Below are 24,929 nucleotides of genomic sequence, written 5' to 3' on the forward strand. Positions count from 1 at the left end.
TCTTCATCACAGTCCCAGCAAGCCAATCCATGCTGATCCATAAGTGAGTCCTACCTGCAAAACTGGATAAACGAAACTATTGCTTATCACTAATGTGCAAACACATGTAAAATCTGCAGCAAATGCATGCAAGAAGGATTACTCTACTTTAGAGCACAGCTAATAGGGATCCTATAAAAGACAAAAACACATGATTACAAGTTTCACACCTTCCACAGAGCATTGATATTTCACCTGATGCTTCTATCTGTTGGATATCTTGTGTTGAAATCCTCAAAGAGTTACTAAATGAAAATGTAACATAGACACAATGCACTGCAATAAATGCTACTCTTTTAAGGTTTGTCCAACCTTTTTAGTGTAATTAGAAAAATGGGTAGAGGTGTGGTGGAGAAACATAAAGGTGTTTCTGTTCTCTGGTGCATAATCTGAGGGGGAGGAGTAACAAGAGCAAATAAAAGCAGCAAAAGATCAAGTTCAACATTGAATAAACACAGACTCTCTCAGCTAAAAGGAACATGGGGAATGGTGAGATCGTTTAAACACATATTAGCATTTCTTTTAAATGTCATCAGGTGAAAGGTGATATGATTTCACGAACTTTTTTGTTTTGTTTTTAGGTAACATCAGTTCAGCTGCATATCAATCCTCTGGGCTGGAGGCAGCTTCCAGACACATACAAACAGCCTCTATTGTCATCTACTGTGTGATATTTATAGTTGGCACTCTGGGCAATGGTTTGGTTATCTACGTGACAGGCTTCAAAATGCAGAAAACAGTGGAGACAGTTTGGTTTCTCAACCTGGCCATAGCTGACTTTCTCTTCACAGCCTTCCTGATTTTCTCGATCATTTCTCTCTCTCAGAGTCACCAGTGGCCTTTTGGACAATTCATGTGCAAGCTCAACACCTTTGTGAGTGTAGTCAACATGTTTGCCAGTATCTTTACTCTGATGGTGATGAGTTTGGATCGTTATTTGTCCATCTGGATGGTGGTGTGGGCCCACAACAAGCGCACAGTCTGCAAAGCTCAGCTCATATGTGTTGGTATCTGGGTGATTGCTGCGGTCTGCAGCACTCCTTATGCCACTTTTCGCACTGTTTCAGAAAGCAATGGGAGTCATTATTGTCACTATAATTTTACAAGCAAGGAATCAACATGGAGTCTATATACTTTTCGCTTTCTTATGGGCTTTGTGATTCCATTCCTGGTAATACTTGTGACTTATGTAGCCATAGGCATCCGTGCAATGCGCATGCCGAGAACAAGGCGACAGAGATCCTGTCGAATCATTTTCGCCATCATTTTTACATTCTTCATCTGCTGGTTACCCTTCCACGTTTTCAACTTCATAGAACCAGCTTCAACTAACCCAGATCTCAGGAACATTGTTAGAATCATGGGTCCTCTGACTGTGAGTCTGGCTTTTCTGAACAGCTGCCTGAACCCCATCCTCTATGTTTTCATGTGTGAAGAATTCATGAAGAAGCTTGGGCAGTCCATATGTTTTGTACTTGAGAGTGCTCTGGCAGAGGACCACATATCATTTATGTCCACTCACTCCATGTCATTAACTTTGTTAAAGACTTTCCAAAAGTCAGACGCTGCAGCAACTTCAAATAGGACGGACACGGCTGATTTGAAATCCTTCACAGAAAGCAAAGTGATCACAGAGGAGACACCGAACACTGAATAAGATTTCAACATCAGCCAATGTAAACTGAAATACATTATTTCATATCAAACTGAGTTAAATCGTGCACTCATGCACAGAACTGTGTTAATACGTTACTTCATGTTAAAGCACAGATTTACTTTTAACTGCTCTTACTATTGCAGGGAGTACTCTCACTGTACTCTCTTCAAGTGTAAGAAAGAAAAGTTACTACTTCTCTGATCAATCTTAGTACCAGAAAAACTATGTGAAAGTGCTGCAGCTTTGGGTTGTAATTATTAATTTATTGATTAAAAAACCAATGTGACTTTTATGTGAATTTTTTTAGACTTTCAAGATTACATTTAATAAGTTTTCTATTTGTGTACATAACTTTTTCATGTTTGAGCTTATTAGGCCATGTTTATTAGTATCAGCATCCATTTCCAGTGTTGGGAAGGTTACTTTTAAAAATTTATTAAACTATTGATTACAGAATACATGCCCCAGAATGTAATTTGTAACGTATTCTGTTAAGTTACTCAATGAGAGTATAACGCATCCTGAATATTTTGTATTGTTTAATACATTATCATGCTTTTTACAACTACATGAATGTACTATTGATGTGTGATTTATTAATATTACTGAAGGCTACTCGTCATACCAATACCAACTAGATTTTTAAATAATATAATATAATATGAGTAACAGATTAATTTATATAATTAATTAATATAAAATGAGCAACAGTAGGGTGGGCGTAGAAAACTATTTCTGTATCAGTAATATGTTTTCTTTTTGTCTGCTTTCAGAACTGCACGTGCTTATTTGCAGCTACCAGGTTGTTAAAGTTATCCATCAAGTCTAACAGTCTGCAGTCTATTATGAACTAACCTCAGCTAAAGCCAACTAATAATGTTAGCTCAGTGCCGAGTAGCCTTCAGTAATAGTAATAAATCACACAGCAATACTACATCGAAGATACTGAGGTGGCTCATAACCAGGTGGCTACCACAACTAAAACAAGGTAGTTGCAGTAAACTAATGTTGTTTTTGTTTTTTTAAAGAACTTGCTTCCAGATGTGTCTTTAAGTTGGAGTCTTTTGACCCTGAGAGCAGCTTGGTTGCTGGCAAACACAGTTTGCATTGAACAGTCAGATTTCGCCCATCCCTTTCTTCCTTAAATGTGACATTGTGTCGGAATTTCCAAGTAGAGAATGCATTCCTGCCCGTGCACTGCTGGCTTTGTTGTGCTGGCTCCGGGTCAATTGTGTTACGGACTCCGGCAACATTAACAGGACGCTTACATTAGAGCATCTTATTGCGTGTTTGTTTGGGTTTCTAACAAAGCGTGGAATTACCAAAATTAAAGAGGGGATAGGCTAACATATGAAACAAGAAAAGACCACTGTGTAATCAATTTATTTCAACAAAGTAACTGTATTCTAATTATAATCTTATAATCTTTTTAAACGGTAACTGTAGCAGAATACAGTTACTCATATTTTTTTATTTAAATATGTAACATTGGTACATGTATTCTGTTACTTCCCAACACTTTCCATTAAACTGTAATAATAGATTTATTAACACTTATTGCACTTTTTTAACACTGTAAATAAAAAGATACTCGTCAGTTTCATTACCACTCTAAGACTAAAAGATAAAAAACATTGAAATGTTTTTGCTAAAAAAAAGAGTTTTAAAGAGCATTTGCCTAACAAGAGAATCAATACTGAACTGTAACACACAGAGGCAGGGTACACCGTTGGTATATGGCCAGTCTTTCACAGGGCTAACACAAACCATTTGCACTCACATTCACACCTATGGGCAATTTAGAGCCACCAATTAACATAACCCTACTAATTGCATGTATTTTTACTGTGGGATGAACTTCATCGCTCTCTTGATTGCTTCCTTTAGCATGGGATACACTGGACCATCCTTTAAGAAAGGAGAAGAATGTGTACAATATAATCCACAAGATAAACTAAGCTTGACAAATGTGTGCAGTGATGTGTGTGTAACTTTTGAAGACTCCCAAGCACATGATCCAGTCCACACACAAATATGAATAAATATATAATCCGTGTAGAACACCTGGTAGAACAGAACTTAGTGTGGAAGAAGTAGTTGATAAAGATGGAAAAAAAATTTTAAAGTGAAAAGGTATCAGTAAAAATGCAAACAAGAAAACAAAATTAAAAGTAGATGAAGAAAAATGTGTCCGATTATGCGAAGTTAGCTGTTCGGGATGCACCAACAACAGTAGTACTAGAAGCCCTCACTGTCTTTTCATCAATATAATTGAAATTGGAAAATTTTCATTTTAATCTATCAGAATCAGAGTACTTTATTAATCCCAGAGGAATCACTGGTCACAGTTGCTCCAAGTCAGTAAGAACAGTAACTAAAGTAAATTAAATAACACACTATATTACAAAGTTACAAAATACAATCATGATAGGCTGCCTAGACCAAAAATGCCCCAGCCCCGAATAGACCAATGTGCACATTCTAACTACTGTATTTCACAATGCTGCCACCTTGTGACCAAAGTCACAAGTGATCTCAAGAACCGACAATGCACAGAGCCTTTAACATCCCGAGAGGAATCTCAATCCAAACCTTGCACCTTGCCACTGGGGAGCTTCTCAGCAACCTCGGCCCTCTTCATAGAGGATATCTTGATTGGGAATTGGAGTTCCTTAAAGTTATCTTTCCACAGTCTTTGTCAGCAACTGTCCTTACTGACCATACATGACCTGAATAAAGCCCTTTTTTTTCTTGTGGTATTAACCCAACAGTTTGTCAGAATCTCCTTGAGAGGTAAGCTGAAAGTCCTCCTGACCTACTCACACAAGTTTTTACTTCTGTTAATTCAGAAACCACAGCCCTTTTGGCCCTTCACTACCCATCTGCTGCTTCAGAAGATCCAAGGGTCAACCAGGCCTAGAAATCCTCCTTTACCCTGACCAGTGTAAACCACTAGTACCTAGCAGTACATCTCATCCTTAGGTTGCCACCACAACAGGCACCAATAACTTTATAAATACAACCTCTGCTTGCTGGCTCTGCAATAGAGGTCTTAAACATGGAGTGAAAAACCCTATGGACTGGGGCATCTGCCAGACACTCCTAAATTTTCCCATTTAGGTTTTCCAGGTCTGCCCAGACAGCCTTCACCATCATGTAATCCAGTTCACCATTGCTAGTCACATTACCCAAGTATCCACAAGACAAGGCCTCAGATGACAGAACTATAAAGTCAATCATTGACCTTTGGCCTAAAGGGGCACTGACACCAAGCACACTTATAAGCAACCTTGTGCTTGAACCTGGTTAACTGGTTAACCTGCTTAACACATAATAATAAAGCACCACACTGATTCAGAACAAACACGCTATTCTTCCCATTCACCCCTCTCAGGTGTCCCTGTAATTGTGCTTGTGAGTGCCAAAGTCTTGCAAAAGAACTGTAGCTGGCAAGATATTCTGAACTAAGATATTCTGAACTATAGATGTGATATTATTTGTCCTTAAAAGTAAAAATAAAAAATAATGAATTGGCAGGTGTAAATAGGCTATTTGCAGAAGATGAACAGTCATGTCTTTAAAAAACTGGTGGAAAACATCGAGCAGGACACAGGACACCTGACACAGGACCTGAGAGATGTATTGGACCCTTCAGTTGATCCATCTACTGTTCACTGAAACTTCATCAGAAATGGTCTCAGTGTAAGGGTAGCTGTCAGAAGCCGTCCTTAAGGAAGGGAAGTAGGGATAAAAGGCAGAGGTATGCCAAATTAGACAAGAACTAGACTGAAAAGCAACAACAGTGACAACAGGTCTTACGAAGTAAAGAATCCAAATTTGAACATTTTATGTTCAAATGGTCGTCAATATTCATGGACGGGGGCCTAGAGTCTCACAACAGTGTTTCTAGCCACTCAGCATAGAAAACACAGTGGAGGCCCCGCCATGGCTTGGTGCTGCATTACCACCAGTAGCCGTGACGATCTTGTCAAAACTGAAACATGAACGCAGAAATGTGCCATGAAATTTTGATCCGCCTTGCAATATCACCTGGAAAGCATGCAATTCTCATAGCGTTATTTTTCAGCATGATAAAAGTATCAGTAAAAGCATATCTGGATAGAAAAAAAACTGTTGGCATTGGAACTGGCCTCACCAGAACTCAGATCTCAGCAATATTGAAGCAATGTGGGATCATCTTGACAGTGAACAGATGAAAAAGACAACTAACATCCCAAGTAGAGATTTGAATGTTCTTCAAGAAGCCTGGAGAACTACACCTGGAGACTACTTAAAGAAATGACAAGAAAGCTTGCCTAAGAGAGTCCGAAATATAAAGTTTATGAAAAGTGGCTCAAGAATTTTGCACACTTGTGTATTTTACTCTATACAAAATGACATGCAAATTTTAAGACATAAGCAGGTTTTGGTACTTCATCAATGACTATTATAAGTGTGACGTGAATACAAATGAAAGAATGAGTCATGATATATACCTCATTACCTGCAGGATGCGCGTTAACACATGCCAAGATTAAAGAAGTAAAACTAAAAGTGGAAGAGATTTATATTAAAGCACTTTAATACACATTTCATTAATCTTGAGATTTTACAAGTCATTGTGTCTGGAAAGTACTACTGATGAAACAGTTAGATGTATACACTAGATTTTTACAAATTAATAAAAAAAAAAAATGTACACGCTTTTCTATGAGTCAGACTGTGTAGAAACAGGTGTATTCAAGCACTGACTGCTTCTTTCCAACAAAGTCCTCTCTGTACTGGAGAGCTACAGAGTAGCCAGTCAGTGATCATAGAGCTCCTTCATTTCCTTAAGGACCTTTATGCTCTCACTGTATCTTAATTGATTCTTGTTGGAGCACTCCTTCCATCTATGGAAAAAAAGAAAAGAAAAAAGAAATAGTTCAATTGTGCACCTTTTACCTTTTCCTTGAAATAAACTGAAATTATATTATTTTCCTTCTTAAAAGATTCATAAAAACTTTCATACATGATGCTTGCTACATAACAAAATCTGATTTTGAACATTTCTAACTGAAAAGTCATACATACACAGTTTTCATCCAGCAATAACAATATTAGAAGGAGGAGGAATGGTAGTTCAGAGGTGGGCTAAATGTTCAATTTTTATGAGCCAGCCTTTTGAAGTAATTTTAATACAACTGCTCAACTGTGATCGCTCCTTTTGTCCAGCTGTTTCCAAATGAAACAGGCACATACTAAATTTTACTGTTTAGTCTCCCTTCTTAATTCAATAAAGTTATTAAACAGCAGGTGGCACTCATGGAGGATCAAACTTTGCAAAGCTATATTTTGGGTCCCATGACAAAGACTACTTCATACCCACAAGACGACAGCTCGTCAATCACCAAAGACACTGAACAGAGTAAACACTGGCAGATGAACTTTAAGTCTGAGCATTATTGAAGGTCATATTTTTACATTTCAATATCCATGGCTCAGTCTATTGTAAAACCTGTGCCCTTGTTTTATCTTTTCTTTCTTTCTTTTGACTTTCTAGAGTCACTGAACATGCTGACTGGCTGGCTTTGCACAAGCTGTGAAATCAAACTGTGAAAGGTGCAATGACTAACTTCACAAATCCACCTGTTTGAGCCCAAATATGATCAGATAACATATAGGTGTCTTTCAGGAATACTTCAAATCCTTTATATTAAAAAAATGCATAGAATAACTACACTGTCTGTTATTGACAAATGTTGTTTTTGTGAGGCAGTTTTACTTCACAGGCACATTGGTTGTACCACAGTACCACACACAGCTCTATGCTGAGCTGACACCTTGACATAACAAGGAAAAAATAGTTTTTTGTTTAAAAAAAAATGCTATTTATGTTTATGTTTAGACGATTAAATATTAATTTATTATTTTAAACATGTATTACATAATCTATTAATCTTATAATTTGGATTTCCACAGTTAGTCAAAACAGCTCAGAGCCTCATTTATTCATTTCTTTGTTAGCTCTATTCAGCCTGTTGCTGTCCTCTTGTGGTAAATCACACTGTAAAAACTTTTCATTATCCATTAAAAGATTTGACGTTTGCCTTCACTCATTTGTACCTGGTCATTAGTGTTACACCCCTTTCTCCCTAAAGAGTTGGTGAAATTAATAACATCTGAATAAGTACGTCCAGAGGTGAAGCCTTGAACAAAGTTAGTTGTTTACAGTGTGTGACTAAATCATTTCAAACCAAGAACATATTATTTTTTGTCATAAATGACTTTTCAAGAAAAACATACTTTTGCCTTATCTTTTTCCAACGTTCCATGTGGTCACATATGAGAGAACCTGACACAGCAACATCTGTCAACTGTGAAAAGAGAGGTAGTTAAAATTCATGGTTTTGTCTTACTACCTGAAGACCTTCATGTATGAACAGATCTGTAAAATTAAACAAATCACAATGCAATAATAACTTTGGTGAAAGGCATATTATACAAGAACCTTGGTAACAGTTGGTTTTTCAGTAGGCGGGATCCTGAGATTGGTGGGTTCACCAGAGGAGTTGACTGGACAGGCGGTCGGAGGAGGAAGTCGGTACACATTCTGACCTTTACCGTTGATTGTGTCTGTAACCTAGGGCAAAAAAAAAAAAAGATTACTGCTAAACCCTTATTTCCAATAACAATACTTATTGATGCCATAACATGCCATTTTGTTTTTGGGGAGGCATTGACTAAAACAAAAGTACGAGTACACAATCAGATTCAATCAGGTTTCAAATACATTTTATGCACCATTTCGTCTCACAAACAACCTCACTCAAAAATATTGTCACTGTAGGGATCATCCATTAAAAACAGTTTCATTATGTCTTATTCAGATAACGTTGATTAAAACATGTGTAACAAGTCAGTTACATTTGCACTAGGGAAAACAAAAGGAGACAATAGTTTGGCACACAGCGTACTGCAGTTACTTTGAAAACAATTAATTTAATTACATTAGACCTTGGGTTAAGAGCGCAGAGCTGCGCGTGCCACATCCTATGAGAAAGGGCCCTTACACTCTACCCTGCAAAGTTCCACATTAGCAAAATTTAAAAGACCTCATTTTAAGTTACCGTAGATGTAAGAGATAAGTTTAAATTTAAATCAATGTGCCCCTGTGTTTTTTTGTGCATTTGTTGGTTGCACATTTGAATAAAACCTCCAGCATCTTGTCCATTTATGACCCCACCTCTTCCTCTACCATGCCCTGTGGGGAGCTGGGGGAAGCAGCTGGTTCTCGAACAGAAGGATTATTCCTCATCCATGCACGGCAGATAGGATACAGTGGGGTGGCGGTGTTGAACTGAGCCAGATCTACACTGCGGTCAAACAACTTAATAACGTAAGCATCTAGTAAAGGCAGAACAAGAGAGAAATTAATTAAAGGTAAGAAAATGGTCACAAGTGCAACAGACAAGATGGTTACACAGTAACCAAGGTACATCAAAGAAAAATTCCAATAATTTTTCATTCATTTACTTTGCTTATGCTGATTGCTTTCTGGAATGCTCTCATCCATCTCTTTTCGCTTCTTTCTCCGGTGCTGTGGAAATCGAGCCGACGGTCTGCAAAAGAAATGTTTTTTTAAGAAATATATTTTTGGAGCTTAAAAGAGATTCAAAGTAATTTCTCATACAATTTACGTAAAATTATATTTTCATTTCCAGACAGACAGATAAAAAAAAAGTCTAAATATACCCTGTTTTGAATGCCCTGGTATTTCTTTGTGAAGCACTTTGTGATCTTTGTTTTGGAAGGTGCTATATAAATAAAATTTTACTTACTAAATAGAAAAAAGTTACTGACAAGTCGAGTTTAATTAAAACATAAACACTTGCCTTTTTCCAGCCGATGTTGGCGATAAATCCCTAGAGACAACAGGTGGAATATGCATAAATTGCAATTAAAAAATAAATGTTTAAATAAAATCATTGAATCAGCACACCCAATTGTAAAATATTATATTAGCAGATCATTAAAAACTAAATAAAACCAAAATCACTGGTCCATACTTGTTCAAAGAGTCTGCTGACAATTTTCCTGGGTCACCTTCATTTTGTTCTCTGCTGAAAACATCTTTATATTAGTTTTGTTATTAAGAATAAATCGATTCTGTAATAATTATATGCTAAACAATTAATTTTGCTAACCTTTCATTTTCACTCTTCTCTACCAGTCCCTTTAAGACCGCTTCTAATTTGCTGCGTGCACCAGCCCCGTCTAAGTCTGCAAAAGTAATAATGAAATAATTAATGACAACAACAATACTCACTTTAGGTGACACTCGCCACCTGTATTACTTAGCTTTTAAGAATCCTGTATAATCCTGTATAATCCGAACCACTCAAGCTTACAAGCGAATGTACTCCAAAACAATCACAAGAATTTATACCACACAAAAATTTGGAAAATCTGAAACGGAAAAGGAAAGAAAATATTGACAGTTGCTGGTACCTGGCCTTTCCGTCTTGATCTTGACGTGTTGCATTGTGTCCGCCTTTCTATAAACACCCCGTGGGAACTGACGGACTTTTAAAACCACACTTTTGCTGTTTCGATTATTTAGATTTACAATAAATTATGTTTGATTCCTTGCTAACGGCGCCGTTAGCCAAGCTAGCTGTGTAGTACCGTTTACAAACAGTTAGCTGCATTAGCCGTAACCACTGGTTAACAGTTAAGCTATATAACGTTATTTACGTTTAGCTATTAAAACCATTAAGCAAATAACGGTTATCCCTATCGACTTCCATATAGTTAATAGAAAGATACAGCACAATAGTCGTTTATGATTTATACCAAGGTTTGTGGAGTAATGGCCAAACTACTGTTGCTAACTTAGCTTATTTTTGACAAACGCATACCCTTACTAGACTTTCCTCTTCCGCGCGCTGCCAATTTCCTATTAGCTGATTGGTGCCTGTGCAAACCGGGCCGCCTATATGATTGGTCAAATGTTATATCAATCATTTTTAATTCGTTCCCTATTGGCTGTATGTCGTGTAGTAAATAACGTTCGGGATACACAACAAAAGCTCTCTTCCACTTTCATCGAGAATGTGGTGGGTTTGTAAAATAAACGCGAAGTTACTATGTTTTTAGTCAGAACGTGAAATTTGAATGATAAATAGATGTTCATAGAGCCTAACGGAGAAGCGTAATTTATATTCTTAAAGGGAATTTCTGGCATTTGAAGTAACTTTGTGTGTAGACAAGTAAACTCGGAAGAGTTCAGTAATGGGGGCATCGTCTTTTTGTTAGCTAAGTAACCCACTCAGATTAACACCTCAGTCCAGATATGATTTGGGGTGCCCGAGGTAAACCAAGCCCACGTTGAAACTGTGTGTGCTTTCTTGTGGTCGTTGATGTCTCATCGGTCACCTCCAAAGGTTGCTATGAATTCCAGGTGAGGATCTAATGACACATTTTGTAGCACCCTAAACAGAAGAAGTTATAGTTGGTAATATGTGTTCTTCTTACAGTGGACCTGTGCTCACAAAGCAGAATCCCTTCCCACCAGCACCGAAAGTGAGGACGGCACACTACCACCCATCCAGCAACCAACCCCTTTCAAAGAAAGAGAAAAAAACTGTACGTTTTATTTTCAAAAACAGTTAATATACTGCAAGAAAAACAGATTCTCATTGTGATATCTATCTATCTATCTATCTATCTATCCTTTTTGTTCTTCTTGCAGACACTAAGTCCTGTACGTTTAAACCAGCAATCCAGAACAAAGTTACATAATCTAAACCAAGAGAGCCAGCAGCTGTCTAAGAAGCATGACCGTTTTTCCTCCATTGATGGACAACCTGTTCTTAAAGAGTCCCAGGCCTCCACTGTCTTTGAATTCTCTCCTGATAGAAATACTGCCTTATCTGACATGGACGAACCCAAAAAATCTGGAAAAAGGGGGAATTCCAGTGTTTCCCAAGTTCAAGGATGCCAGGAGGATTCTTTGCTGGCAAAGTATGTTTTAATGCCTTCTGTAATTTTCTTAAACAGAACTAAAAAATAGTTTCACAGTGACAATTTTTCATGATTAGATGACAATGTCATAGTGACCCAGATTATTTTTATTTCATTTTGCATGTGACTTCTTTTAACTAAATCTGACCTTTGCTTTGTCAGATATGTAGAGCGTTTTCGCCATGGTCAGCCACAGAGTCGAGAGGAGCGCCATCAGGTGGCCTCTGCCAGTGGAGAAGAGCAGGCACCTTTTTGGTGGATGTCACATTCATCTCTCAGCAGTTCAACACCAACTAAAACAACAGACGAAGGTGCACTATATTTACAGTCATTGGTGTATTTTATTCCCCGTTACCAGCTGCTTAATTCTATCGAATCCTTCTGTGTACTGTATTTCTCTGAAAAGATGTTATCCAACTTCTGAAAGAGGACCAGGATGCTGCTCTTTATGATCCATCTGCACGGCGTGACCATAACAGATCCCCTTCTCCCTACAGAGGATCCAATAGTGTGAGTTGTATTTATAAGCTAAGAAGAAATAAGCCATAATGTATCAATTTTTGTAGCAAATCTGCTTCTGTTTCTTGAAAAAAAAAAAACAGATCCATAAGATGGGGGGGAAAGGCACCACCAATTATTCAGTTTTTATTGTTTGTGTATGCTGTCACAGTGGATTATAGGGTTTACATTGTCCCTTGATTTACACCACACATGTCCAAAGTGCCTGGGATTCTGATTGTCTGCAGAAGCAACACTTTATTTCGACTAAGTTTGCATATAAACATTTCCATTTCAGCACCACACTCCATTTGGAAGTCTATGTGTTTATTAAATGCCTGGGAAGTCGCCGTTTATGCAACCAGATTTGACACGTTGTTCAGCCTGCTAAGAACAAATGCATTACCCTTTTAATTAAAATCCTGCAAACGTGTTTATTTATTTGGGAGGATTTATTTACACGGTATTGCAAGTCTTTATATGAAAAAACATGTTTTTTGTTTCCCAGCTTTTGTCCGACACATCACAGGGTGAATTTGATGACAGGGAGATCCTGCACCTTCAAGAAAAGGCCAGCAGACTTCTTCTGAGGGGGTATAAAAACTGTTGAGCAATATTAAAGATAAATGACTTCAGTTGTAGTAACTTTTTTTTTTTCTAACAGTGAATGTTCTGTGAGTGATGGATCTGTCCCTGTCAGCTCAGAGGGGCTGGGATGCTCAGATTTCTCCTCTCCCATCAGTATAGATGAGCCAGTGAAGCAACCTTTGATTCCCAGTTTATTCAAAAATACTACTGGTAGGGGAAGAGTGTGGACTAGAATACCTTTTGTTATTTATAGACAGATTCTATTTTGCGTGCTGCTGTGTTTTAAACTGTGTGTTAACATTTACAGCAAAGGCCAGCTCAGACTCAGCTCATGGTGTGTCCTTCCAAAAATCTGTCATGCCTTCTTTGGTGCCTCCTACCCGTCCAGAGGAAGACATATTGTTCCAGTGGCGTTTAAGGAGGAAAATGGAACAAGCCAGAGAGAGGCCCCTGTCTGTGCAAGCCTCCAGTCCTCATGCATTTGGTTGGCAGTCCATGAGGTTAAGCTATCCCTCCATCAGTGAACAAGCTTACAAGGTTGGAATCAAACTGTTTGTTACATTATCCATATTCTTTGCACAAATTTACAGAATAACATTAATTTGCTCTTCAGGAACAGCAGGGTACCCAACCCCCTCAATTCTCACAAAGAGATACTCATTCACACATCACTGCTGCCCAGCCAGAAACCACTGAGGCCCAGAGGTTCTGTCCCCCAGCTCCAGGCCCTTCGCTATTCCCCACCATCAATGTTTCTGGTTCAGTCCCTCAGCTGCAGAGCATTGCCCATGTTCCTTCCCACATGCATTTTCTCTGTGACGTCTTGCCATGTCCCATCCAGTCATCTCATGCCAAAGTGCACCAGAGCATTTCACAAAGGTTAGACGAGTCACAAACCAAAGTTCTTCACAAAAAGACCCAAGTCCCCGAAAGCCTTGGAGAATTAACTCTTTGTGAACGCGTGTCACTCACTCTACCTGCGCCATCTGAGAGAGAGTGGCCTGATCACCAAAAAATGTCTGAGAAGAACAAGAAAAAGAAAATGGGGATGAAGCAATCAGAGGTAAATGGGAAGGAGGAAGCAGCACTCGCTAGACAGCAAAAGAAATCAGCAAGGTGAATTATTGAAATATGGGCACTGTTTAAAAGTCTTAGTGATAAAAAAAAATATGTGTTTGATACCGTTAACATTTTGTGGGATTTATTCTTCACAAACAGGAATTCATTACATCAAAAGCTTCCCAAAAAGGTCACATCGTGTAAAGAGCAGCAGCAACCAGAGAGAAGACAGGAGCTTCCCAGTGAAAGCTGTGCTGGTGATCATGAACCACCACCATCTCCTATCCGCAATGCATTAGGACAGGTAAACATGCAAATGTTCAGTGTTATTTCTTTATTTGAAGCCACAGAGGCTGTGTGCATATTTGGTCTTTTCTGGTTTTTCTCTTCTCCCACATTTGTGACATCTCTGCAGTATATTTGATAAAGTGAAAGAAAGCTGTCTGTTTGTTCTCAGACTTTGGCAATTTATGATTGTTTACAAATCTTAATTAATCATTTGTAAAGGCCACTGACAGATCTGGTCTTTAGAAGACTGTATATGAAGTATTTAAATAAAATACACACAAGTTTTTATTGAATATAATTACAGGTCTACCTTCACTATGCATGTCCGCACATCTTTTTTAGATGCCACACTAGTCATAAGGTTCAATGTGATCAAGGTAATTAATATGCATTAACTGGGGTGTTTTCATTTGACCTTAACAGGTAGTTTCAGAGGTACTGTTTCCTACGGTGGATTCCTCTTCTCCAAAAAAGATTCCTGTTTCATCTGATTCTCCTTCCTGCACCGTCTCTGCACCTTCACCACCGCCAATTCCTCCAAGCAATGCCCTGAACTCTATGGAGGTCATTTCACAGCTGCTGCAAGAGGCCGAAGGTAAGCTTATGGTGGCAAAAGGCACCAATCTTTAGCCCGTAAACAGCTGCGGTGATTACATAAATAGATGCTTTTTCCCATATTTTAACTTTTTAGTTCAAAAACCCTACAACAGTTTTTTTTTGTTGGTGTTGTTTTTTTTTTGTGTGTGTTATGGGAATTAACATAGAAAAAAACCTGTTATCTCATTCCTTTTTTAAGGATAAGCTTATAATATTGTAGTATCTGTCCTCTCACTCAGATTAAACTTTTTGTTTTAGATTCAGATGAAAAAGAGTTTGGAGATGATCCTCTGTTACAAGTTCTTCGCAAACAGAGAAAATGGGTGAAGGAGCAGATCAGGTAAAACTGAATTAGATTATCACCATTACTGTAATGATTAGAATCCTTTCCTGTTTATATTTCTAGCATTAATTTTTTCTTATAATCTATTGGAATCAATTGACAGTCATGTAAATAGAGTCGATTGCCAGAAAAAGAATGATTTTTTTTTATGTTGTTGTTGTTGTTGTTTTGTTTGTTTGTTTTTTGTTAGTGAGGTGGACTCCATCTTAAATGAATTTGTGGAAGAGCAACAAGTTACTTGAAGAACATCAAGAGACAGTTTGTGTAGTCACATTTATTTATTTTTTATTTTATAAAGAAATAAAGTTAATTTATATTTTTGAGGACATTTTTCTACAATAAAGGTTGGAGATGTGTCTCGGTGGATTATTATTCACAACACTGTGCATGTACAAAAGTTGCACACAAAAAGCAGGAGTTGGAAATGCTAACAGAGAATATTTACAAAGTAGAGTGGTTACTTGAAACATTATGTAACATTGAGTATTAGCAGAGCAGTATATACAAACCTTGGAGTGCAGGGAACATTAGAACTGTGCCAGGAACAGAGCAGATGTGTGCTTTGGCACATACCAAGTTCTGCTGCGAGTGCAGGAGCTTGAAGTTATTGCCATTTTTGTCAGTGTGACCATAAAGGCTTCCGCTGATTTATTTTTGTGTACGGTAAGGATGGCAGAGGTTTTAGTGTCGTCTGTTAATGCAATTTAAGTAAGAGGTGTGTAGCTCTGAGTGTGCAGCATAGGTGCAGATATGATAAGGATCCCATCTGGAGAGACCGCTGACTCCAAAGCCATGGTGTCCACTCCCTTTGGAATGCGGTAGCGACGGTTAAACTGCCGTGTTGTAAATCCAGGACCGTCCTTCTAACACAAAAGAGATGAGAAGTGAGATGTGTAGCACAAAAATGGAGAAAAAATATCCATGTACCTCAGCATACCAACCTTTCTCTCTTCATGCTTTCCTTGCACTTCTACAAAGTCTCCTATGACTTTGACGATCAGATCCTCTGGGTTGAAATGTTTCACATCAACTTGAACTGTAAATCCGCTGTCATCACAGGTTACCTAACAACAGGAGTCAACACTTCTGCATGATTAAACAAGACATAAAGTTCCTTACAGCAGCCTGCACTCAGTAGATATCCTTAACCATATTTCAGTGTGGGGAAACTGAAAACAGCTTTTCAATAAGACGTGGATCTGACTGAAAGCTCAGAAAAATGTAAAGGACTCCTTTTTTTCCCTTTTACTTTAAGCCAGGGGTTGTCAAACATGTCCAGGGGCCAGAATTGGCCTGACAAAGACTCCAGTCTGATCCACTGAACTTCTTTTGAAAATGTGGAGGGGACACTTTTTTTGTGTACTTTTACCTCTATTTTTGGTGGTTTAACAGCTTTTACTCCTGATAAATACCTCCCCCGTGGCCATTATTTCTCCACTAAAGTATTAAAAATAGATAAATCTATGAATAAGCAAAAAGTGTTACTATTACAGGACAGTCTGTGCAATGAGCAACCAGGACTCTTTCTGTAATTTTACACATTAAATTTTTACAATTTAAGAGCCTTGATGACAGATGTCTTACATTTACTACAGCAGGATTTCTTTATCAGATGTATTGTTTAAATTCTTTTTTTTTCTTATACTAAGATAAATCAGGGATATCTGCTGGTTAAACCTCTTTACATTGACAGAAAGGGGAGTTTCAAAGGTTTTACACCACAGCCTGACCTTAAGTGGGTATGTGGTTCACAGTGTAAAATGAGAACCATGGACAATTTATACTAACATATGTTAGTATAAAATGTAAATAAATTAAGTGACCTACCTCTGCAGAGCTGGCATTATCAGTCTCTGGAATGATTAATTTTGGGGACCAATTATATTGTCCATAAGTCCCGTTGAGCCGTGGAATAAGAGGTGGTAAAACCTTCTCCCAGGGGATACCACCAGCTGGCATAGTGGGTGGCAGGATGAAGTCCATTTCTAGTAGGCACAAAGTTTGAAAAATCAAGAGCTGACTAAACAGCAGTTAAGCCTACAGCACCCGAGGCTACAAGACATAAAGCACTGAGCAGTTACCTTTGCTTAAATTCTCTGGAGTGGAAAGAAGAGCTCTAGTTACAGCGCTTGTGTTCTCTGTGCTTCTCTCCTCTCTCGGCTCCTGGATGAGACTGACTTGTTGCGTGCCGCGTGTTTTATAGTGGAGTTGCATAATAAGTTGGGAATTCATCCTGGGACACCTTGCTTCTGTTATGTTCTGGACTGCGTACCCTTGGGTGTTCCGGCATGGTCACAGATAAACGTGTAGGCCTATTATTTTGAGAGTGACACAGCTGTTGCAGGCTTATTGTTAATTAACGTTGTTATTGGCCATTATCAAAGTTACAGCATGCAGCCTTTTTACACGGTCAGTGGCACCAATGCGGACTATTCATGTGTAATTATCAAAGCTGTTAAGAGCTGTATGCCTAAGGTTGGTTGTCAAGGAAGGTTTGTCCAAAAATAAATTCAAAAGACGACGTTAACCCTTGTTGGTTGACACCAGACGGACAGTGACAGCAGGGGCGTGCTAAACACATGCTACAGCACGTGTACTACCAGTAAACCACTGTCCTTCCCCATAGTTATGAGGTTTTTTAGACCTTTAGCAATATAATGTAGACATCATAAAATACATTTAGATTGCATATTACTCGAGTTTTGGCTTATTTTTATTGACTGCCAGTAAAATTTTAGATTTCACTTTAAAATTTTCATTTTAACTTAACTTTTAGCTCTACATGGTCAGTTCCCCGGTATATCTCTGACCTGTTGAAAGCTCGTTCTTCTTCCCAAACACTTAGGTCTTCAGGTCAGAGGTTGCTGTAGGTCACATGTACTAGTTTCAAAATTCGTGGTGATCGGGCTTTGCAGGCAGTGGCACAGAGGTTGTGGGATTCTCTTCCACCATCTGTACAGACTCCACTGACTCTTTTAAAAAGCAGCTGAAGACATTTCTATACAATCTTTTAATGAACTTGTTGCTTTATGTTTTTATTTTATTGTTTTATATTATTATTTTATTTTTATTTCTGGTTTTTTAATGTGAAACAATTTTTACCTGTGAAAAGTGCTGAATAAATACATTTTACCTACTTACTAGTTCTTTTCAACCACTTCAGTCCTAATACATCAGATTTAATGAGTCAGTTTTATAAATGGACTGCCTGCTTTACTTAGTCTACCCTCTGTGTTAATGCTTTTTGTTTTTAGTGCAGTTCAGTGAAGCCAACTGTCATATATGGTTGCCGCGTTTCCCCCTGTTAGCAGTGTCATTTAAGCTTGGACTGTGACTAAAATTGGCTCTCAATGTTATGACTCATAAAGGATGACAGGGAAGTGGAGACATTTGGAGGGCTTAACTTATTGGATTTCACAACAGGCGCCAGTGGTCGTCTGGGCTTTGGGAGATTTGGCATATGTGACAATGAGAGGTATATACATTCTATAAGGAGACAAAACAGTTCACTGATCACATATGACAAAAAAACAAAACACAACTATACAGGTTTGTGCATTCAGTGGTATAACAATATTCTAACAACTTCCAAATTCAACTGAGTAAGATTGTAACTTGGCAGCATTGTGGATACTTTTTATTTATTCACACAGAAGTAAAAATAGTGCACAATCATACCATACCACAATAAACAGTTCAAAGACAAAAAAAACAAAAACATTAGTGAGTTGTTCATTATCTTATCATTACAAAATTTCCATGATCAGAAACATTGCCTATTTCAAAAGATGAATTACCCTTCTCTAAAGCCAAATAACTTACTCAAATGTCTTGGTGAGCACAGAAATGGTTTTGGGTCCTACATTGTTTATCTCTTGAAGATAGGTAACATTTACTCTTCCATTTAGTTGGATTTAGTTGACCAAAAACCAGGAAAACAACTGCCAAAAATCATTCACTGTTGTTCAGGGAGAAAAATTTTTTGGCCCATTACAGTGGATCATTAGTTTTACTGAGAAGACTAATCAGTTGAAATGAGGGGGGGGGGGGGGAAACAACCTCAAGGGATACCTAGGGGAATGGTAAAGGAGAGGTAATCTCCCACCTCCCCCCACTCTGCTCTGAAGTGCTGGTATATGGTGATCCACGTGGTGAGCACTGCTACCCATAACAGTAACCCTAGTGCCGAACGCTTCACATCTAGACAGACAGACAGAAAAACAAGCAATAAAATTAGTTACTGTCCAACAGTGGTCAAAACAACACAGTACAGTATCAAGTTGGCTGCTTAAAGCATTGCTTTAAAAACAAACAATACGTACATGGTTATAGGGCAGTGTTTTGTTTTTTTTTTAAAGTGGGTAAAACCTTTCTCAAGTTCTTATCAGAAAATTAGAATTTAAGCCCAAATTATTCTATACAAGGCCACATTATCATAAGAATTATATTTGTATAAATATAGCAAAAGTACTTACTATATTATTAAAAACTAATTTATTTTTAAAATCCTTTTTTCCCCTTTTAGGTAAGAGATCATGTATATTGATGAATACAACTTCTGTAAAAAAACAAAAAAAACAACCAGATCTAAAAAGTTACTTGGTCAACTTTTCCTACAAAAACAAACTATTTCATTTTCTCAAGCTTATGAAAAGTGCAGTATTACCCAAAACTCTTTAAATAGGATGAAGACACACTTGGTAATGTGCAAGCATGTAAAATGAACATGGAATTCACACTGACAACCTTTGTCAATATCATATGTCATGACTGAATGTTTATTGAGGAAACAAATTGAATCCTACAAGAGTGACATCCAAAGAACAGCTACTGACAAAAAACTACAAGACTGAATACAGAGTGCAAAACTGAATACTAAATACATTTTTAAAAGGTTCTGAAACTCACATGCTTTTATCTGTAGCTGTTCAGTGTAGGCTGGCTTTAAGAAGGCCTCCCGAAAAAACCAAACAACATTGACAAGCCACAGGAAGGGGAGAAACGCAAAGCCACCTGGAGAAATAAATAAAAAATATTTGACAGAACTAATCATTTACTAACCACTGAAATATTTTTAGGCGCATTAGTTCAAAATTTCGCCTTAACTTAAAAAAAAAAGACTCACAGCCAGTGTAACTAACCTAGAATATACAAAACAGGAATAGGAAGTACAACTGTATAAAAAAGGAACATGAGGATTAATATTAATACTCTCACCTAGATAATATTTTCGGCAAAGGCTGAGCTTCTCCTCATTGGGCAGTCGCTCCAGGTTCATAGTGATATTGTACGTTCCTGCACACAGAAAGAAAACAAAACAGATTACAGTGCTGGACTAGCTCTGTCCAGCATCCAAAAAGAATATATATATATATATATATATATTTATATATATATATATATATATTTTTTTTTTTTTTTTTTTTTTTTTTTTTTTTTACAAATAAAGGAATGCTTGTTATACAGACATTTAAAACACGCTCTTCCGCTGATTCTGAGACGATAATAAATCCGCTTTTTACTGCTTGACCGCTGAGCTAGTTCCTCAGATGACTGAAAAATTCACCTCAGGCTAAAGTTAGCAATCATTAGCTTAGCAACGTAACAAAAAGGCGTTACAAAATCGCTTGCTGTAAGTTTCCAGACTAACTCTCCAGATTGGGTAAATGTCGTTATAGAGTGTATCCAAAATTATGAATATCGTACATTAAGGTAATAATGTAATATCTTACCTTATCGTTTCACAGCCAAAAGTTAAAGAAAAACAAAACAATCAACACTTCCTCCTCCTTCTTCACAAGCGCTAGCTTCTTCTTCTTCGAAGGCTAACGCCAAGACTGAGGTGTTTCAGCGCCACCTACTAGGCTGTGCATCAGATTGCAGATTCTGCAATCACAGAATTTGAGACTGCTCCCATCCCACAAAGAACCTGTAGACGGTCACTGGTAGTTATTATTATTATTATTATTATTATTATTATTATTATTATTATTATTATTATTATTATTATTATTATTATTATTATTATTTCTCTACATTTTATTTACTAGTCCCGTGTCCCTTTAAAAAAAATCAACAACTCAGAGTACTGCAGTGCCACTATTAGTACCCCTTGCAGTAAACTGAGAAATGAACAGGCGCTCAATTCAGAGTATCTGTTCCAGTGTATCCTTTTCTTGACATTTTCCAATTTGCCCTGCATTATGTTTTCTTTATTCTGAGCACTGTTGGTGCTTTTGCTCCCATTTTAAAAAGTGCCACCTCTACACTGTCCTGTTTAAGTGACTAGTTTAGCCCCAGTGTCTGCCATTTCAGAAAAATAACACTGACAATCCTTTTCTTCAAAATATAAGTATAAAATTGAAATAGAAAAAGAGAGAAAGTATAAGATATTAAGAAGAGAAAATAGATACTCAAATACAAATTTATCGTAGAAACAAAATTGGGCTGATGTCAAAATAAGTAAAAAATGATCAAATAATGCAATTCATTTTACAGCCTTCTTATCATTTGCAAGTTTTAACAACTTACTTAAGAGTTTAATTTCATTCAGCTCTCTGTTCAAAAATTCAAATTCAAATTCAAATTTTATTTGTCACGTACACAGTCATACACAGTACGATATGTAGTGAAATGCTTGGACAACTGCTCGTGACCTAAAGAAAACAAAAAAGGAAAGGCTATGAATAAGATAGGAAATAAATATGAAAAATTAAAAAGGGTAAATTTAACTAGGAAGGAATAAAATATAAATTAAGGTTAAAAATGAAATAACTGTACAACACAAATTAGAATGAAGGGTAAATTTAACTGGGAAGAATAAGATAAAATATATAAATTAAGTTGAAAATAAAATAATTGTACAACAAAATACACAATATAGAACTATATAAGAATGTATGAAGAAATCTAAATATAAATAAATATATACACAATAACAGCAGCTGTACAAGTATTAACCGGAAATGAAGAATATAGTGACCAGTGTTGTGCAAAAACAAAGTCCAGAAAGTCCAGTGTGTGTGTAAGAACCATATGTGTGGGTCAGTACTGTGTGGTGGTGTGATTGTGATTGCACTGTTTGTTCATGGGTTGGATGTAAAATACCTACTTTTGGAAATAGTAATACAAAATAAAAAACAAAAAAATATAGCCCTGATAACGGAACTAACCAACTTTTACCCTTTTTTTAAAACGCTGATGTTACCTGAATATTTGCATAATATATATTATTATATTATTATATTATATTTCTTACCCTGATCAACCAGGTCCTCTTATATATGGCATGATCTGCAACTCCGTTAATTAATCCCTAATTAACAATAAATAAACTAAGTGAATGAAGGTTTAAACACCTTCATCGTTAGCCTTTCATTATCGCAATAAGGATTCATACTGCCACCTAGTGTTTGACTATGTGTATAGTCAAGAATGCTGGTAGATGTAACGCATTTAATTATCAAAACATTCATTCAGTTATGCAGCCTTAAAGCAGTTCTCCTTCAATTAAATTTCATTTCAGTGCTACCTCTGTCAATACTGTTAAATGGAGCGATTAAAAAAAGACGGTCACTGCTCTAATAAATGAACACGAAACTCACAATATTGTGCTAAGTTGCCATCTCTGCTTTGAAGATGATCTTGAACGCTGTTAGGTTCCATTTAATTATCCCAATTGTCTTCAAACGCAAAAAGACACAACATTTGACCATTTTTTGAGATTTAATTATTTTTTATGTTTTAATAGTATATACAGCTAAGCAACCTTTAAATTTTAAACCATAGCCAGTTGTGTCAAATAACAATTTGACGTACAACCGCACATGTACACGTCACTTTCCCCTCGCTAAGTGGGAAAATGAACTCAATTTCCCGTGCAGCACTGCGGCTCCCCCCTCCCATCTCGCGCCTTCCCTCTTGTCTCTCCTCGAGCTGCTAGCCGTCGGTGTGTGTTGTTGTTGAAGCAATGATGGCGGCAGCGGGATGCGGATCAGCAACCGCGGCTGCCGTAGGAGGCCAAGGTGGAACCGCTACGGCCAGAGGTCGTTTTCCCGGTCGGCCTTGGTCATCACGCAGTCGTTTGCGCTCTGAGAAGCGTTGGCAACTCGGGCGATCGGGCTTAGAAGCTGATGATGTGACTAACGGAGGGCCAAGGCCCGCAAACCTGGTTCTATCGTTAAACGAAGACCAGTCTCACTTGCGCTTGCTTGGAATACAGGAAAGCCACAAGATCCTTGGCCAGGCTGGATACAGCTCTAGTGGGAGTGAAGAGGTGAGGTCCCACACCCACCCAGGAGTTAGTATCTTTATTTCATCTTCTCACATTTTGTGTGATCGTTAATGCACCAGAAAGAGAGCAAGGCACAACAGTGTGACTGCTTAGTACCATGGAGAAATGTCAACATCCTTCAGGCTAGCGTTAACTTTAGCTTCAGCTTCAAGCTTGCTAAGCTAAAACTGTATGCTAAGTGTTAGCACAGTGGAGCTCTCCATTACATTTAATGAACAGTCGTAACACAAAATAAGCACTTCAGCAAAAGCAGCAAAGCTGTTCAAGTCACCGCAGCACTGTTGCTTAATTTGCTCCTAGAAATTTTAAACATTTAAAGGGTCATAGCATGCATAACTGCAAGAGTTTTAATTGTTAAAAAACACATTATGCGGGAACGCGAGTTTGTGATCAGGAGTCTCAGTTATTTCATGTATGGCCCACTCGTTATAGGGCCAGAGTAGCAGCTAGCTAGCTAATAGTGAACACAAAGAAGGGGAAGGATAGCGCCTTCGTACCCCGCACAGTGGCTAACTGGTAACACGCTGCATAGACTCGGGCAGAGTAGTTACTTTAAATAAAACCGCACATACGTCGGAGCTTATTTGTACCACATAGATAACTTTCACAAATTAGGTTGAATGCTTTATGGAGGGCTGGGTTTGCTAACCGCTAGCTAATGTCACCAAACACGTCAGGTTTAAATGGTGGTGCAGAAGTATGCCAAAGTCAAATGCAACCTTGTTGGAATCGAAAGCGTTCAAACTCACCTCATAAAGTTTAAGTAAAATGCCAGCTCGTAAGAGTGGCGCTGTTTTATGAGTTAAGATCCCAGTTGTGGGTATGGGGATGTACAGTACAAAGAGAATAGTAATTATAGCAAGATTTACCAGCAGTTTTTTTTTCGTAGCTGCTCATTTGACATTCATATTAAACCTGTTGTTAAATCGTGTTGCATTAGGTAGTAAACGGTCTATATTATGTAATAACATTATAGGAAGTTTTCCTACTCAGCCACATGTTTTTTTTTTCTTTTTTGTTGTTGCTGTTACTAATGCACAACGCATTTATGATATCTGTATAACAACCCATGATGAATGACAGTAGTTGGTTTCAACCTTTACTTAGAAAGAGCAAAACAGTCATGTACTATTGATGAGTTTCATTTTAAAAAGTCAGACTTGTTTGCTATATTGTTAGAAAAGCCCTTGTTCAGATATGCTATGATCCACATATATTGATTTGTTAATGTGTTACGTGTTAAAAGCATGTGCATGCAAAGGATTTTTTTTTCTGCACTCGGACCTAAAACTTTAGTTATTGTTTATCCTGATGGTTTAACAGTTTCCAGCAAAGTGCAAAGTGGCTTCAAGTGTTAATTGCGGTTTTATTTTTCAAGGGGGATGATTTCAAAGGATTTGAAGCTGAGACAAAAGGTTCCAAGGGACCCATATTGTCTCAACAAAATTCTTCCAAAGGTAAAGACCAAGCTGTTATTTAATCTCATGAAATATTTGGTGTTATTTGTAAATAACACCAAAGTTAGGAAATGAATTAAGCACGAAATGCAATATAATATATTT

At 37.6% G+C, this 24,929-nt stretch overlaps 6 protein-coding genes across 13 annotated transcripts in view; 3 read left to right on the top strand and 3 right to left on the bottom strand.

Annotated features, from left to right (window-relative positions):
• The first annotated feature begins 518 nt into the window (after positions 1-518).
• Positions 519-1,923, top strand: LOC101470267 (C3a anaphylatoxin chemotactic receptor-like). The gene is made up of 2 exons (XM_004541694.2): positions 519-528; positions 621-1,923. Exons 1-2 carry the CDS (start codon positions 519-521, stop codon positions 1,694-1,696), a joined length of 1,086 nt encoding a protein of 361 aa, XP_004541751.2. The 3' UTR covers positions 1,697-1,923.
• Positions 1,924-6,260: 4,337 nt separating this feature from the next.
• lin37 (lin-37 DREAM MuvB core complex component) lies at positions 6,261-10,590 on the bottom strand. Of its 4 annotated transcripts, none has more exons than XM_024800319.2 (9): positions 10,187-10,590; positions 9,883-9,958; positions 9,745-9,795; positions 9,571-9,600; positions 9,212-9,297; positions 8,922-9,082; positions 8,187-8,318; positions 7,982-8,052; positions 6,261-6,588 (listed from the first exon to the last, which is right to left on the bottom strand). In XM_024800319.2, the coding sequence occupies exons 1-9, from the start codon at positions 10,218-10,220 to the stop codon at positions 6,501-6,503; spliced, it is 729 nt and encodes a 242-aa protein (XP_024656087.1). In that variant the 5' UTR covers positions 10,221-10,590; the 3' UTR covers positions 6,261-6,500. The 4 variants fall into 4 exon arrangements, with proteins under 4 accessions (XP_024656087.1, XP_004541621.2, XP_076746029.1 ...); XM_004541564.4 differs by having other exon boundaries at positions 8,181-8,318; XM_076889914.1 differs by having other exon boundaries at positions 9,745-9,798.
• Positions 10,591-10,624: 34 nt separating this feature from the next.
• proser3 (proline and serine rich 3) lies at positions 10,625-15,398 on the top strand. 3 transcript variants are annotated; one of them, XM_004541565.5, is made up of 14 exons: positions 10,625-10,794; positions 11,122-11,138; positions 11,215-11,323; positions 11,430-11,701; positions 11,864-12,012; positions 12,108-12,211; positions 12,708-12,793; positions 12,864-12,997; positions 13,095-13,324; positions 13,401-13,903; positions 14,006-14,150; positions 14,558-14,729; positions 14,990-15,071; positions 15,265-15,398. In XM_004541565.5, exons 1-14 carry the CDS (start codon positions 10,675-10,677, stop codon positions 15,314-15,316), a joined length of 2,175 nt encoding a protein of 724 aa, XP_004541622.5. In that variant the 5' UTR covers positions 10,625-10,674; the 3' UTR covers positions 15,317-15,398. The 3 variants fall into 3 exon arrangements, with proteins under 3 accessions (XP_004541622.5, XP_004541623.4, XP_014267616.3); XM_004541566.4 differs by having other exon boundaries at positions 10,626-10,794; positions 10,994-11,138; XM_014412130.3 differs by having other exon boundaries at positions 10,626-11,138.
• Positions 15,329-17,493, bottom strand: hspb6 (heat shock protein, alpha-crystallin-related, b6). 2 transcript variants are annotated; one of them, XM_004541568.6, is made up of 4 exons: positions 17,156-17,493; positions 16,902-17,059; positions 16,016-16,138; positions 15,329-15,934 (listed from the first exon to the last, which is right to left on the bottom strand). In XM_004541568.6, the coding sequence occupies exons 1-4, from the start codon at positions 17,304-17,306 to the stop codon at positions 15,779-15,781; spliced, it is 588 nt and encodes a 195-aa protein (XP_004541625.1). In that variant the 5' UTR covers positions 17,307-17,493; the 3' UTR covers positions 15,329-15,778. The 2 variants fall into 2 exon arrangements, with proteins under 2 accessions (XP_004541625.1, XP_004541624.1); XM_004541567.5 differs by having other exon boundaries at positions 15,329-15,937; positions 17,156-17,482.
• Positions 17,494-18,693: 1,200 nt separating this feature from the next.
• psenen (presenilin enhancer, gamma-secretase subunit) lies at positions 18,694-20,958 on the bottom strand. Its single transcript, XM_004541560.4, has 4 exons — positions 20,807-20,958; positions 20,292-20,369; positions 19,983-20,087; positions 18,694-19,274 (listed from the first exon to the last, which is right to left on the bottom strand). The coding sequence occupies exons 2-4, from the start codon at positions 20,350-20,352 to the stop codon at positions 19,135-19,137; spliced, it is 306 nt and encodes a 101-aa protein (XP_004541617.1). The 5' UTR covers positions 20,353-20,369; positions 20,807-20,958; the 3' UTR covers positions 18,694-19,134.
• Positions 20,959-22,995: 2,037 nt separating this feature from the next.
• Positions 22,996-24,929, top strand: part of kmt2bb (lysine (K)-specific methyltransferase 2Bb) — a 29,136-nt gene continuing 27,202 nt past the window's right edge. Inside the window, exons 1-2 of one of the 2 annotated variants that reach the window (XM_004541558.4) lie at positions 22,996-23,373; positions 24,746-24,824. In XM_004541558.4, the coding sequence (XP_004541615.2) occupies positions 23,044-23,373; positions 24,746-24,824 (409 nt within the window). In that variant the 5' untranslated portion in view covers positions 22,996-23,043. The remainder of the gene's footprint in view (positions 23,374-24,745; positions 24,825-24,929) is intronic. The other variant, XM_004541559.4, reaches the window with a different exon arrangement.

The sequence above is a fragment of the Maylandia zebra genome, linkage group LG11 (genome assembly GCF_041146795.1).
Source record: "Maylandia zebra isolate NMK-2024a linkage group LG11, Mzebra_GT3a, whole genome shotgun sequence".
Taxonomy (NCBI): Eukaryota; Metazoa; Chordata; class Actinopteri; order Cichliformes; family Cichlidae; genus Maylandia; species Maylandia zebra.